We start from the raw sequence: 16,536 nt of genomic DNA, 5'->3' as shown, positions 1-16,536 counted from the left end.
CTAATGCAAAATCAAATCCTGCATCAAAAATACTTCCAACCCCCTAGAAAGGAATGTTTTAAAATATCTGCCCCTATACGGGGCGCCTGGGTGGCTTAGTCGGTTAAGCGTCCGACGTTCGCTTAGGTCATGATCTCGCGGTTCGTGGGTTCGAGCCCCGCGTCGGGCTCTGTGCTGACTGCCAGCTCAGAGCCTGGAGCCTGTTTCAGTCTGTGACTCCCTCTCTCTCTGACCCTCCCCTGCTCATGCTGTCTCTCTCTCTCTCTCCTAGAAATAAATAAATAAATAATTAAAAAAAATAGTAGCTAATCCATATATCAAAAACCCTGCCAGGGTTTGTAACTGTATATTATCTAGAAAGCAAACCAGACACCTTTCTCTCACATAGGCAAACATTGCAAATGAGATTATGAGATGTTNTCTGTGCTGACTGCCAGCTCAGAGCCTGGAGCCTGTTTCAGTCTGTGACTCCCTCTCTCTCTGACCCTCCCCTGCTCACGCTGTCTCTCTCTCTCTCTCCTAGAAATAAATAAAACATTAAAAAAATAAAAAAATAAAATAAAATAAAATATCTGCCCCTACGAAACCTCCAACGGGGCCCCGGAAAAGCCCAGGAGACTGGATTTATATTGGTGATAAAAATAACCGTTTTTGCTCTCTTCGTTCCTTTTCCAAGCCCCCGCTCCTCAGGGCTTTGCCGCAGGCCACCCGCCTGGGCCCATGTGGGCGGCGGCGGGCCGTGGGATCGTGCAGAAGGCACCTGCCTGGAACTCAGAAGGCTGGGTCCTGCGCTGAGCCGGCCACAGACCCGCGGGCAGGCCACCGCGCCCCTGGCCTGGCCTGGCCTGTCTCCCAGTCTGTCACATGGGGCAGTCGCAACACGGGAGCTCCAAGGGACCTCTCTGTTGTCGTGATATGTTCCCACCGCCCTCGCTGGTACATTTCTCAGTGCTTCTGAGTCCACCTGAGGGCTCAGTCGGGCGGGTCCATCAATGTGGGGGTGCAGGGTCTGTGCCCCCGTACCTGGTGCTTCTGCCGACGTTTCCTCTCCTGCTCAATCTTCTGCTGCTTCTCCAGCTTCTCCGTCATGCGGGCCTCCCTCAGCGTCTGGCGCTTGCTCCGTTTGTAGGCTTTGGAGTTGAGAGCCGTCTCCAGGGTCGTGTCTCGTCGCATGCAGGCCACCACCTCTTGTCTCAGCTGTCAAGGTCAAGGTTGGGGGTGGGGGAGAGCCGTTGGGGGAGCCTCCCCAAACAGAGGCCTGGCCCCTGGACATCCCTCCAACACTGCCCTGTTCCCGGTTAGTGGAGGCAGAATGGAGTCTCTATAAGGTTCTCCATCACACTTGGATTTGGCCTGTTTCTTGTAAATGAAGGGACTAAATCACACCACATGAATGGAGCATTTTCAAGTAATTCAGATTAAAAAAAAAAAAAAAAGACCAGTAAAACAAAACCCAAAACTTACAGTGCTGTAACTCTGAAAAAACGCAGATGCTGCTTTTTCAATAAATTAATCATGTTGTTTAATTATTCTAATGACATTAATTAGCTAATGAGCTTTTGAAATATTTTACTTCAAGTGCCATATGAACATTGCCTTTGTGTCTAAAGATTAACTTTGATGATGCTCTGCAAAAAAGAGCAGAAAAATTACTTCCTGTTCATGTACAGTAGCAGCAGGTACTCAAACAACCTTACTTCAATGTTAATTCTCATACGAGAGATGGGAAATACTGGCTTTGGCTTTCCCCCACTCCCAAGGATGGTATTCTCTCCAAGATACTTAAATTTCACACTAGATCATGGACTTCGTTTCAATCATCATAAATGTAACACCTTATCCATGTTGTAACTTATGTGGGAGTAGCCGGGGTGGTGGGTGTGGGGGAAGGATTGGGAATAGACATGAAAGCAATTATCTAACTGAATCTCAAATCGGCAGCAACACTAGTTAATTCACTGGGAAACTTCAGAGATAACGGATGTTTCTACAACATCAAGCAAAAAAAAAAAAAATCAGAGACTGGTAAGAGCCCAACATAGTGAAGCAGATCTGAAAATAAGCTTATTTGTGAAGATATCCTCAGTTGTTAATCATTTTCACAAAATTTTATCAAGCGCTTTATCAGTGCATTTCATGAAGTCACCTATAAGAAAGGAAGTAAATGGGATACAGGGCCTTTTATCTTTTCTTTTCGAACTTCAGCTGAAATCTACTCTCACAAAGCCATGGCCAACGAGCACCCGGTCACTGGGACACCCTCCTGCGATTTATAACCAACAGGGCAAATGTACTCCCTACCAAGTTCATATGACAGCAGCAAGTGGGGTGGCCTTGTGATTTTAGTCACATCCTGCAACAGACCAAGTCATGCACTTCAATACTTCCAAACCACTCTCATTCATTAATAATTCATTTAGCATGCCCCCGCCACCCTCACCAAGTAAACCCACCTGCCTGGCAAGAATGTGTCCCTTCTCCCCTGTGGCTAAACGAGGCAGTGTGTGGACCAGGAGACCTGAACCTTCTGGGTCCACAGAGCAAAACTCGCCAAGGTGAAAATCATCTCTAGTTCATTTCACTGGTCTTCTACTGACTCGGCAGTTATAGAATAGATCATCATGCTGGCTTTTATTAATCAGTGACTACTAAGAACCACAGCAAGAACAAGAGATAACAGTCTGCTGCTTAGTCAATACGCGGGTCTGCTGTGGTCAAAGGCTTCAAACTTAGGCTTTGATGAAAAATCAACAGTTAGAGGGGCGCCTGGGTGGCTTAGTCGGTTTAGCATCCAACTTGAGCTTAGGTCATGATCCCACGGTTTGTGGGTTTGAGCCCCGCGTCAGGCTCTGTGCTAACAGCTCAGAGCCTGGAACCTGCTTCAGATTGTGTGTTTCCCTCTCTCTCTGCCCCTCCTCTGCTCACGCTGTCTCTCTCTCTCAGAAATAAGTAAAAAAAAAAAAAAAAAAAAAAGTTAAAAAAAAGGAAAATCAACAGTTAGAAAACATAGTTTTATGTATTTCTAGAAACGAGGGGCTATTCAGTAGAAGAGAATTCAGAATGGCTAGAATTTTACATCTGTGTTTACAGAGGCTGATCTACCCCTTCCTCTCTTTCTCTGGAGTCATAAAGACAAGCAAACCCATTTATTCTCAAGGTTTCATCCATGGTAACAAAATGCCATTACTCTGACTTTGGAAACCGTAATATAGAAGGAAAAAAAATGTCTCTGATATACAGCAGGAAAAAAAAAATAGAATAATAAGCAATTCATCTTCATTACTTTTGGCTCTATGCTGCTGGTCTAAAAGATACACTATTTTTACTAAGTTTATATCTTTGTAACAATATTGAACAGACTTACGCTTATTTCCTACGGCTCAGATTTGCTGGGGAAAAGGTATTACCTGACGCTGGAAATTGAGCAAGCGAAGTGCTTTCAGCTCCACAGTTGCTTTGGTTCGTAAATCTGGTGGCAGAGAGCCAGGTAGATTTTCCAGTTCTTGTATCCTATGAGCTATGCGAGCCTGGAGTCTAAAGGAGATAAGGAAATGGGAGAAGGGGGAGGTGGAAATATACATTACAACTGAGTCTTAAATGATAAACAATAACCCTCAGGTTTAAGTTCATGGCAAAACACATCCCGGACCTTGCTGCCAGCCAATTTCTTGATACCCAACTAGATGATCCAATATTAAATGGAGAGAAGCTACCTCTGCACTGATGCTGACAGGTGGTGTACATTACTTAACACTCTGGCCTTCTTCAGGACCCCTCTCTCTCTAACACCCAGAAAGGAAGGCTCAGGGTGCATCAAGGAAGGCGGTTTAGTGCCATGATTTGCTTCAGACAGAGAGAACATGAGAGACAGGACAATGTGATTTGCTCCCAAATGCCCAGGCAGCCAGAGCGCAGAGCTGAAACAAGAGAGTTTTCTTTCTAGCTGCTAGTTCCGTCCTAGGCAACCGGGCCATTTGCCCTCTTTGCCAAGATGCTGATGACAACAGCCGTTGAAGCTGAGTGAACGAGAGCACTTTTAGGTGCTGAGGCCACAGAAATCAGCCAACCCAAAACATTCACCAAGGGCCCTTGCCAACCACAACCACTTCCTCTCCGAGCAGTGCTTGTCTGAGAAAGGAAAAAGGCAAATTAGGCATTTTTTAAAAATCGGGTTTGGGGTAGTGGTAGATGCTAAAGTAACAGTATTTAAAAACTAAGAGTTTCTAGAAAAAGTGTTGCTAGGGATTCTCATCTCCGACATCATCAGAAACACAACCACAGGCCGTTTTTCAAAATAAAGGCCGAAGAGAAAACAAAACACATCCCACTTTCTTCATTCAGCCTGGATACTTTTACTATGACCCATACAAACTGGCTTCAGATCTCGCCTGGATCCTATTCTTACAAATAATTGCATGCCATTTAAATCTATTTTTAGAACTACCTCCCTCCAAACTTGGGGCAGAAATGTCTTGGAATAGATTTCATGAAGAATAGTAAAAGGTAGTAGTAAGTGAAACTAAGTTACCATTAACTGTACTAAGGTGTATTTGATGTAGAACTTTCTTCAGTTCTTTCTCCCTCCCTCCTCTGCGCACTCTCACTCTCTGTCTCTCTCTCTCTCACACACACACACACACACACACACACACACACACACACACACACAGAGGCATGTCCCCCTAGGAGGTAAATGCTTTAATGGTCCCATCTTACTGATAAGAAAACTGAAGTTTGGAGACTGTAAGAAATGCACAAACTTCACAGACCTAGTGACGGAGCGTGCCCGGATGGGAGCCTCGTTTGTCTGACACTGGAAGTGACACCACAGATAATTAATACACACTTTCTAACTGCAGATTTCCTGGACCTCAACTATAAAAGCTGATAATAAAAGACCCTTTTAAAAACTCGTATCACGTGGGCTGCTGGCTCAGTCAGCGGAGCATGCGACCCTTGATCTCAGGATTGTGAGTTCAAGCCCTGCGTTGGGTAGAGAGATTACTTAAAAAAATGAAATCTCCAGGGGCACCTGGGTGGCTCAGTCAGTTGAGTGCCCAACTTCGGCTCAGGTCATGACCTCACGGTTCCTGAGTTCAAGCCCCGCATCGGCCTCGCTGCTATAAGCACAGAGCCCACTTCAGATCCTCTGTTCCCCTCTCTCTTTATACCTCACCCGCTCGCGCTGTCTCTCAAAAAAAAAAAAAAATTAAAAAAATAAAAATAAAATCTTTAAAAATATTAATAATAAATGACAAAATAAATACAAATCCATATTATGGTTTTGTCAACCTTTTACAATGCAACATGTGCATCAACGTGAAAAAGTAAAATCTCCTCTGAACGAGGTGCCACAAAGCATCTTTACTACTTCCATTGGCCCAAGTATCAAAACCCGAGTATTTTTAAAAGCCAAACTAAACCAAAAAAACATACAGAACTTAGGGCTGTGTGCTTTGGTAGAGAAGTAAACTGTCATCTTTTCCAAAACTTTAAAAAATGACAGTAAGGGAATGTGAAGTCATTGACTTCGCTGGAAATAACATCATGGCAGAGTCCTAGTTTACTTGGTACACACGTGTCATTAATACTGATTTACTGAATGATTTGCTGGCAGAACATGCTAGTATTAGCATTGTCCGTGTTCTCATGCTGGTTTTTCAGCCCTCTGGGCCAACACAAGCCATCGCACCTTTAAACAGCTTAAGCACGCGGCAGAATAAACATCTGCAAGTCCAAATGACAGTTAAGAAACTTCCATCACTTTTGAAATAAAAAAAATAAAATTAAAAAATTTTAAATAACAAAAAAATAAACAGAGTTCCATCATTTTACTCTTTTGGCCAAACTGCTCAACCTCACCCAGTGTTCTTTCGCATTCCTATTACTACCGACACTCAAGGGATTTTTATCATAGTTTTTTTGTTTTTTAATTTTCACTGTATGGAACAAAGATCCATTTGATGTGTCCAATTCAATTTCTTAAATATTCACATTGCCAGAAATCTCTAAATATAGCCAAATATGGTACATCTTAACTATGACATTAAGAGAAAAACCAGTATGTCTTTTTTTTTCAAATATGTAATTTAAATGGAAAATAAAAACAAATAAAAAAAACAACTAAGCCCAAACAGCTTTACTAGTGTAGAGTGAAGGTCACCATATAGGAGAACTAAATATCACAGGGAGGGACATGAGGGTCAATGATTTAGTTAGGCTACATCCTTGGTTCTAGATTTAGCACAAACCTTTTTTTTTTTTTAATGTGAATATCCCAGAACTTCAACCATCCCTTGGTGTTGGGGCTTCCTTTCTTTGACCAAGTGGGTCAAGTGTGAAATTAGAGGCATAGCTGTGGTTTCTTATCTTCTAGAGGTCTATGGACATAGGACTAAATAAATCATCTTAGGACAACTGGGCTGCGAATACAGAGATTAAATCCCACTGATGACAGTGGGAGACATATGGATGTAGGGAGGCAGGGAGGTGGGGTGGGGGCAGATGGAGCCTCCGAGTCAGTGGGGAACACTTCTTCCCAAAATATCCGCATCTCCCAAGGGCCTAGTAATTTGTCAGGGAATCTTAGATTCCCCAACACAAAAGAATCTTTCTTTTATGAAAGGGAGTGAGAAGTGCAAAGTGCCAACGGGCAAAACTATAGAAGAGGAAAGGTAGGTTCCGCGGTAAAATTACACGCATTGAATTCTGCACATGGTGGGTGGGCAGTGAGGGTACAGGAGGGGCTGGCTGCTTTAATGTACAGAATTTTATTTCTTTGTGGTGGTGGTGGTTGTCGTTGTTAATAGAAATCTTCATTTTAAATAATGCTCCTCTCCAGACAATTTCATCTTCCCATCAATGGGATTCAGCAGGTAGTCCGATAAAGAGATTCAGGATTCTAAACTTCCCGAAACAACAACACATGTAATACTGGATAACTGCGGGAGACTCATTTGCTGTCCTCATGAGTACAGAAAATTGAAGCAGAATTAGGTCACTCAGGTTTTTCATACAGATTGAACAGTAAATCAAGAGGGGTTACTGTTCCAGCAAGAAAAAAGAGTTCCATTAAAGGTAACAGATAAGGTTCAGGTCCAGAGGAGAAGTTTATGATTCCTGGAGGAGAGTTATTTGAACAGAAAATGACACTGGTACATTTTGTTCCTTCAAGGAGCTGAGTGACACTTTAAAAAAAAAAAAAAAAAAGAGGGAGAGAGAGAGGAGGGTGGGGGAGAATGACTTTTCAGAACTCTGCTGATAAAACAGCCCTTGGTAATTCTTGAGAAGGAGTTTCAGGGTTGCAGTGGGGACCGGGAAAGGACAGAAGGCACGCTTGCTTCCTGAAGCAAGACACGCTACTGTTTTCACACTGAATTCAGAACCGATGTGAAAGAGGGCTGGTGTGAGTCAAAGGCATCCTTTTCAAACACACTCCTTTGAATGCGAAATGCGTCTTCCACGCGAACGCTTGTGCAATCCATGAGTTTACATGCTCACGCGACAACCCGGAGCACTTTTGCCCAGGTATCTAACTCAGGATGGGAGAAGTGAAGTTAGGTATACTGACGGGGTAAGAGAAGCATGCCGGAAAGACCACCACCACAACCACCATCACCACCACCTCCACCACCAAACTGGAATGCTCTCTCTGATGCTTACCTACGGAAAAAGGCACTAAGTTCCATCATTCAGAGAAAGATGGTCAAGAAAGAAAGGATCCAATTTAGACGGGAACAAAATGTCTTCACTGCAGAGACTGCACAGATTTGAGACAGGGTGTTCACACGCAGAAACTTATTTATGCTGTTGCTGAATCAAGAGGGTCAATTTGTCAAGATTCTGATTTTATGATGAGCAAGAGGAACAAGTGAGTGACTGAAGAGTTAGAAAGAGATCTGAGATTCTGACAACGTCCTTTCAATCTTCACAGACAAGGTAAGTGGTATTACAACGACCAAAGACACGAACATCTGTTAGAGTTTCTGACAGATGATTTCTTGCTCCAACTAAGTACATAAAATTATGAAGGAGGTATCTATCTACCTGTCTATTGATATCACTTAGACCTTGCTCAAATAATTGATCAGATGGTTTTTGCTCTAATTAAGTATATAAAACAAATATATGTATATATATTACATGTACACACATAATACATGTATGCATATATATATATACACACATATATAATATATATATTTCACATCTTGCTCAAACACTCAATCAGAGGTAAAAATACACAGGACCGTTCTAGTTATCAGCGCTAAAGACTAGTAAGGCATTCTCTGAAAGAAGGACCAAAGGAAAACTTCCATAGTTGTCTCTTACAAGAGCCGAAGGGACTTGATCTAGCCCATTCTAAAGGATCAAGTTAACTCATCTCTGCAGATGAACAATTTATCTCCATATGGAGAAGCCAGCCATCACTCTCCGATTAAAGAAGATAAAGGATGCCCTGCCCCGTGACGCTGCCCGTGGAAACCTGAGCTCTTCCTCACGACTGGCCATGGGCAAGTTCAGCCCAAGACCCCACCAGCTCATCAGACCCAGAGTTTCCGGGGCAACCATGAACAGGAGCCATGCATCTTTACGAAAGAGGAGACATTTTATCCAGTGACGATACTAATAGCAAAAATAGTCATTCCACCACATTCTGCAGGGGTTTCTAACTTAAGAGATACTGACTCACGTATTATTTTTTTCTTCTTGAGGCAAGACCGGAGGACGAAACCCTTTTACACACTGGGATGGGGTAAATAGTACTACTCAGCACCAAATACTTTGAAGGGCCGTCCATTACGATCACTTTCAGAAAATGTGCTAGAAATCGGAGCTCATTACAAGAAAGTGCTACAAGTAAAGTTCTGGTAAAAATGAAGAAAACTTAGGAGTCGGTAAAACGCACATACAGCCCCCCCACCCCTGAATAAGAGGGTTGAATAAGGGGGGAAAGTCCAGATGTGTTTCTAGGTATAGAGAGTGTCTACGCTATGAAGGTCGTTCACATGACGGAACAACAATGCTGGCAGCTTTGTACACTCAAGGTAAGGAAAAAAAATGTTAGCTTTTAGGAAGTCAGACTTTTAGAGTAACTAAACAATACCCCTCTATGCCATTTGCTGTCTTTTTAAAAAATACTTTTAACTTTTTAAAAATTCAGTAGCGACATAAAGAAAGCACCGCATATGAATAAAGTTTCTGCCCCAAATAGGAACCTGGTGCTAGTATCTGACTTTATACCGCACAGTGATCTGTCTATCAACACTGCAATACCAGGTAATGATGTGCGTCTAGCACTCTAGGGATATATACAATTTAGGAAACAGCAGTACGGAAGCTCTTCACTGAGGATTAGTAATAGTAACGAGAGGAAAGTTATGCTCTTCACCCAAAAAGGTACACACATTCACTGGCAAGATACTGTGATCTCTTTCACAGTTAGCTATCAAAGCTGGTAACATAGTATTTTCATCTAATAACATGGAAGTCCTGTGCTTTTCAATAAAGACTAAGGTAATGTTTTTAAAGGAAACCTAGATGTTATTTACCAACCTTCCCTGTAATTTCTACACTTTCATTTTCTTCTAAATTAAATAATAACTGGGAAGTAATAATAGACGATATGTACCGAAAGTCTCTGTATCATTTTATCTCGCCCCCTACGACAGGTACTATAACACCTTCTTTCAACGTATGTGAAAAATGAGTCACGGAAAAGAGATGTAACTTCGCCAAGGTGACAGAAGTGACAAGACCATGCTTTCTGGACAACTCCGGAAGCTTCTGGAATCTCTCTTTGGTTAACATTAAGCACTTACATCAAGGGTCCGATAACTCCAGCCTGGGGGCCAAACCCTTTGCACAGCCTGTTTATGTAAATAAAGTTTTATAGGAACACAGCCCGCCCATTACTGTCTGTGGGCTCCCAGCAGTGCTGAGAGGCCTTTGCCCTGGTCCTGCAAAGGGTGAAGTGTTTACCACGCCGCCATCTGCAGAAAAGGTTTGCCAACCACTGATTCAGATGAAAATTAGGTTTCTGGAGTTAAGAGTTCAACCCCACATGAGGACACTTCTATGGGGCTTATTACCCCTAAGGCTGGGCCAAGCTGTAGACCCACAAACGCACGCATTAAAACAAAGAAAATATTACAGTGAGCCACTAAGTATGCTTTAGTAGCACGAGATGTGTCATTAACCTGAAGGTCTGGCCTACCTACAGGTCACACGCAACCACCGACCAGTCGAAGCCATCGTTTGAGAATCAGCAGACAAACCACAGGCCCTCCACGAGCCAAGTGGGACAGGCCCACGCTCTTGCATCCACAGGCATTCCAGGCTGGGCTTGGAGCTCTGCATCCCTGGTGCCTAACACGTGCCCGACACGTCACAGCGGCCCAGGTCAGCTTTCGGGGCTCAGCGAATGGCAACCAGGGTCCTGCCGTCCCTGAGGGGCCCCTCCTTCCGCCGCGATGGCGAACAAATCCTTGTCCCCAGGGCATTCTTCCCACAGCGGGAGTTTCGTTGGGCATGTGCCCTGTCCCGGAGGGAAGGGTGCCCGTGGCCCCAGCAGCCCCGCACGGCGGGCCAGGCGCCCCCCGCCCGCCCCGGGCCTCACCTGTACTCCCGCTCCTGCAGAATCTCCACGGGGTCCAGGCCCTGCGGCTTCTGGATGGGGCTGATGCGGCTCTGCTTCTGCTGCAGCTGCAGGATGGGCGACGGCTGGCCCGGGGCGGGCTGCGGCACCGAGGGCCCGGGCACGGCGGCGGCGGGGGGCTGCGCGGCGGCGGCGGGGGGCGCGGGCGACGGCCGGCCGCTGGGCGCGGGCACCGGCAGCTTCTGCGGGGTGTTCGGGCCGCTCAGCTCTGGCCCCGGGCCTGCGGGACGAGAGAAGAGACACATGGGCAGCAGCAGGCAGCTTGGGCGCCCCCGCGGCCACCCGCAGGCCTGCCCGCTGTTCCCCGGGACCCCCGGCCATGGGGACAAGTAAACTGTCTCCAGGGAAGGAAGGAAGGGACGAAGGAGGAAGAGGGGGAAGGCAGGAGTGCAGGGGAGGGAAGGAGCCAAAAGGAAGAGAAAAGAACCTGGCATCTACCCGCAGAGGGACATGACATTCACTAAGGAACACGCGCAACAATGGTCCAAAAATGACTCAGGTCAGAAATGGATTAAAAGAACGGATGGACATCGATTAACATAGCTCTACTGTCTTGGTTTGTTTTTAAAGAATTACAGGTGCGGTCAAGGGTTCAGAAAAGCAAGGGGGTCATGGAACCGGCAGAGGTGATTTGGGGGCGGTCCTAAAAACATCACATTTTGCAAACTGCACCCAAAGACCGGCTGCAGGCAGACCCGGGTCCTGTTCTGCAACAGCCTTGCTGCTGGGATCCTGGCCTTGAAAATACAGCCAGCAGCTTGGCCAGTCCTCTGATGCGAGCCAAACGGGGTGCACATTTTCCTTAATGGCCTATAAAGCACATTTCAGGCTGAATCAGTGCATCTCAGAAACTTACGTGTTTTGTTTCTGGGTTTTTTTTTTTTTTTTTTTTTACTACATATTAGAAAATGATTCTAAAACACCTCAGTGTGTGTGTCTGGGGGCAGGGAGGAATCCACTCATCCCACCTAATAAAAACTAGCAAATATTAAGATTCAAGAGAGCATTTTTCTCATGCTAACAGAATAAAGGGATATGCAATCATCAAGCTTATCAAAACCCACTTAATAACTTCATTTAACTCAATTTTCCACATTAAACTTCGGGAGTTTAAACTGGTTGCTAGGTATGGACCTAAAATAAGAAGTGTTCTCCGTCTCTCCTCCTAGGTAAATTTTTACTTACTTCAAAATTATAAATAAGATTAGTGATGCTACCAGATGAATTAGTAAAAGAAAAAAAAAAAAGAAAGAAAGCTCAGTAAGCTAAAACCTTTGCATCTTTCTAGGTATTTTCTGTATCTTCTCTAAGAGAAGTTAAAGTTCTTCAACAGCAACAAAATAATAGTCTTTATGCTTCAGAGTCCCTTAATAATTAACCATACAAAGACATACATTATGAAAAACGAGACATATTTATTCAATTTCCAGCAAACACCGTTTAGAAATGGGCTTCAATTGACAATCCAGGGGGAGTGTCAGCAAACATTTTGACAGGAGGAATGTGAGGAAACAGAACAAACTCCTTAGGAAACTGTGTGTGTGTGTGTGTGTGTGTATGTATATGAGCACGCGCGCGTGTGTGTGGTGTTATTCTTTTTCCTGTTTCTCCTTCCCCGTAAAATCAGGTAAAACTTCCCAAAACACGCAAAGCTACATAATCCTGAGGGAATCTGTGGCCCCTGGGTCTCGTGGGGGGATGGAAAAACTCTTGAGAGAAAAATGCATTTTTAAACATTTTCTATTTTAGGCATTGTAGATGTACTATTATAATAATGAGATTCTTTTCCTCTAAGCACTTTCTGATTTTTTTTTTCTGAATGGGAAAGTCTTTTACATAATGTACCGCATTTCATAATATTTTATATTTAGAGTTTCTTTCATCCATATATAAGAAACCAATTTCTAAACATTAAATATCAGGGTTGTTAAGCATGGGAATGAGTTACGGAGGAACGTTTTAGAATATTTCCTCCCTAGAGGTCTTTAAAACCAGGCAGATTTTTCCTTGGGGTTGTTTTACATGTGATCCAGTCAAAAGAGAGGAAACAGAGATTGCTAACAGTTATGTGAATTTTCTGATTCCTTTTTTTTAAAATTCTCTGTTCATTCTATAAATCTCCTTTATAAACCCAAGGAACTGGTAGAATTAAATATATTTAAAGACTTGGAATAAGCACGCTAAATAATCAACTTAATACACTGAAGCCCTCTGAAAACACCACGAACTGGAACAAAAAGAAAATTCCGGTCTTCGCGATAACAATGACTTCACCATCAGTTCTGGAAGGGTTTTTTCCTCCTTTCAAAGTTTTAGTAACTCCTCAGCAAAAGCCCTAACAAGGGCAAGGCATTCCACCTGTTCCGGAAACCTTCTTTAGCCGGTAGCCTGTAGGTACCTATGCAGAGGCCTCTGGTGACTCCTTGAGGTATATTCAAGTCACTATTTTTTTATATATATATATATTTTTATTTATTTCTAGCAGAGAGAGAGACAGCGTGAGCAGGGGAGGGTCAGAGAGAGAGGGAGACACAGACTCTGAAACAGGCTCCAGGCTCTGAGCTGGCAGTCAGCACAGAGCCCGACGCGGGGCTCGAACCCACGAACCGCGAGATCACGACCTAAGCGAAAGTCGGACGCTTAACCGACTAAGCCACCGAGGCGGTGGCTATTTTTGAAGCCACGTTTCAGCAAACGAAGGTGTCCAGAGTACGTCTCCTACCCCTGGTTCCGCTTCTGGCCACTTTTAGCCTATGACCCAAAACTAGATCTAATACGCACGCACAAGGCTACGCTTCTTTAATCCATTAAGTCCAAAGACATTCTTATCTGGCTGACTGACCCTTAAAATTGAGAAGCAGGGAGAGACGCAAACATGAACCTACGTATTCAAGCCTCCAATGCACAAAGTACCGCGGTTTGCCGCGAACAAGACGGGCGCGTCTAAAGCACCCTGCACCTTTCCAGGTCACCTCAGCTCCACCACCAACTGGGTGTGCGAGCCTGAGCAAGTTACTCAACCGTGTGTGCCTAGGTTTTCTCACCTGCAGAATGGGGATATGGACAGCACCACCTCTATAGGGTGGTGGTGAGGTACAATGAGGTCATGTAGAAGTGCTCCCCCCTCTGCTCTTGTTATTTTTATTGCTGCCACGGCTGCAAAGGTTAAGAAGTCTAGGGGCGCCTGGGTGGCTCCGTCAGTTAAGCGTCCAACTTCAGCTCACGGCTTGTGGGTTCGAGCCCCGCGTCGGGCTCTGTGCTGACAGCTCAGAGCCTGGAGCCTGCTTCGGATTCTGTCTCCCTCTCTCTGCTCATGCTGCCGCTCTCTCTCTCTCTCTCTCAGAAATAAATAAAAACATTTAAAAAAAATTAAAAAAAAGAAGTCTAATTTAATTATTTTCGCTTTCTAGAAAAATCCCATGGCAAAAGAAAGGCCTTTTAGGAAATGTGGTAGTGTATTAGCTGGCAACCTTGGGAGTACGCTTTTCTACAGCAAACTTCAAAACGTCTCCACAGTTTACAACTCAGCACAAACACTCAGATAAGTCAGCTTGCTGTGCGCTTCCTGCTAATCTGCTATCAGAGCCACTTACAAGCAAGTTCCTTTCCTCACTAAACACGGCAAGTTCACTTACTGCGTGGGTCTATTTTTTTTCCTCCCTCCAACAGATTACATAACAACTTCTATCTACAGAGGCCAGGGAACTGAACGCAGCTTGCCGCAACTGGACGTGCCCAGAATGTAACTACCTGCTCATCAGGTTTCCTGCCCGTCCCGCAGGCGGCTTACGGACCAGAGGTACCCAGCTGGCTGGGCTCTCTATCCACAGAAATCATCTCTGCACCAGACCCTCGTGGTCTGCCAGATGATGACTTCTTCCAGATATCTTCAAATGCAAGACAAATCACATTCCTTACCTTATCTCCTACCCGGTTCTCAACATAAACAATTTAGCCTGGATTGTCAAGGCACCAAATGTGTCTATTTTCCCCTGAGTCCTCACTCTGGAAATCAAGGCAGATGTACTATGCCCTGATGTCCCTGACAGCCTCTCAGGGCAGCTAAGGTGTAGAGGTGGTGGGGGTGGGGAGTCATTCTCGGACGTACCCCTGTGCCTGATGTTATGAAACCAGGAAACTGAGCCTGGGTGGCTCAGTCGGTTGAGCGTCCTACTATTGATTTCGGCTCAGGTCATGATCTTGCATCGGTCTCTGTGCTGACAGTGCGGAGCCTGCTTGGGATTCTCTCTCTCCCACTCTCTATCCCCTCCCCCACTGGTTCACGCTCTCAAAATAAAAAATAAACTTAAAAAAAAAAAACAGGGAAACAAACTTATGAAAATAGCTGAGTCTCACATGTACAGAATTCCTGTGCATCCACAGCTCACAGTCTTTCGGCACACTGGGATAGTTAATAGTCTGTGTCTTAAATAAGGATTGAAGTGGTTTCCGTGTGTTGAGAACAAAATAAATGTAATGAAGTGTATTTACATTGAGCATACCTAGAAAATTTAGATACCTAAAAGGAGGGCCAAAAACAAACAAACAATCTTCTTATTACGGTTCCTAATTTTAATTTTACTTTAGTGTCTATAAAAGGGAAAAAATAAATCGAAATGAGGAAGACGATGGGTTACATTTGCACGGAGCCCACAGCAGGCAAGGACTGAAGAATTATTTCTTCAGTGTACAACTCCCGCAGTCAACCAGTAATCAATCTGTGATGATGTGTGCCATTTTGGGTGAGTTACAGCTCTAGGAGGAGGCTTGAGGCAGACCACCTCCACCAAAAAGATTCTCCCCACACATGAATAACGCTGCAAAGCGGGACAAAAGAAAAATGGAATCGTAGCTACCGCCAGATAAGTGGACATACTTAAAAACTGATTGTTTCCTGAAATATTAGTAGAGAGATTTAAACACAATAATACTTTTTTTTATTATTATTAGGGAGGGATGGAGATAAACATCGGAGATGGGTAAAGACATGGAGCCCTGTCTTCTAGAGAGGGTTGGGAAAACGCATTCAGGATTGTGTTCTCTGGGGCATGAAGTGGTCGCTCTGCACGAGCAGACAACCTTAACTTCGATCCCTAAGTTTTACTACATCATTGGGTCTTCTTATTAGAACTTCGGGTGAAAAGGTATCTGCAATGAATTGATCACCTTTCTACTGCCTTAAAGGAGGATTTGGGATGTTCTCCTGCTAAGCGTAGGTCATTCAAAACAAAACAAACCAATGCTTGCAGAGGTCTGCAATGAGCAGGCGTGCCAGGATACGCTTCGATGTGCAGTGATGTGTGCCTACTGACAGGGTCCCACACCCCTACCTCTTGGGAGGTGCTTAACTATCTGATTGTTGTCATTTGGTCTCTACTGGAAACTACCCTGAGGGCCAATTTCTTTGACATTGTGTCCAAAGAGCAAGTTAAGAGGCTCCACGTGAGGAGTAAATATGTTTTTCCTTTTAACACACACAGGAGGAAAATGCCTACATCTGGTGCACACAGTTTGGGAAAGGGTTCTTTCCCTGGTCGTGAGCTCCATCCTGACCAAGGGGCCGGTACGGGGCAGCGGTTAAGGACGTGGGCTCTTGGGGTCAGACTGCTGGTATGTGAGTCCCGACTCGCCATGTTCTAGGTGTGTCCCAGGTGCAAGGTACTTGTTGCTGAGCGTGGTGCATGCTCCCTAAGTGTCAGCTCTGCACCCAGAAACATGCATGTATTTCTTTCTTCCATCTGGCTGCTTCCCCAGAGCTGGAGTTATGCCATTTTCAAACCTCTAAAAGCATCAAATATGCAAAACTACCATTTTATGTGCGGTTTTCCTCTACAACGTTTTCAGACCCTGAGGTTCGGCGCCATATGATCCTTTGCCTA

At 44.5% G+C, this 16,536-nt stretch overlaps 1 protein-coding gene across 1 annotated transcript in view; it reads right to left on the bottom strand.

Annotated features, from left to right (window-relative positions):
* The window catches only part of SMARCA2 (SWI/SNF related, matrix associated, actin dependent regulator of chromatin, subfamily a, member 2), a 180,780-nt gene that overhangs the window by 138,020 nt on the left and 26,224 nt on the right, over window positions 1-16,536 (bottom strand). The window contains exons 5-7 of the mRNA XM_039230804.1: window positions 10,619-10,877; window positions 3,408-3,534; window positions 1,024-1,197 (exon numbers count right to left, since the gene is read on the bottom strand). Of these exons, the coding sequence (XP_039086735.1) occupies window positions 1,024-1,197; window positions 3,408-3,534; window positions 10,619-10,877 (560 nt within the window). The remainder of the gene's footprint in view (window positions 1-1,023; window positions 1,198-3,407; window positions 3,535-10,618; window positions 10,878-16,536) is intronic.

Source organism: Hyaena hyaena, unplaced genomic scaffold (genome assembly GCF_003009895.1).
Source record: "Hyaena hyaena isolate Hyena2069 unplaced genomic scaffold, ASM300989v1 scaffold_51, whole genome shotgun sequence".
Classification (NCBI taxonomy): domain Eukaryota; kingdom Metazoa; phylum Chordata; class Mammalia; order Carnivora; family Hyaenidae; genus Hyaena; species Hyaena hyaena.
Note: the sequence above shows the minus strand (reverse complement) of the source record. Positions and strands in the feature narration are given on the sequence as shown.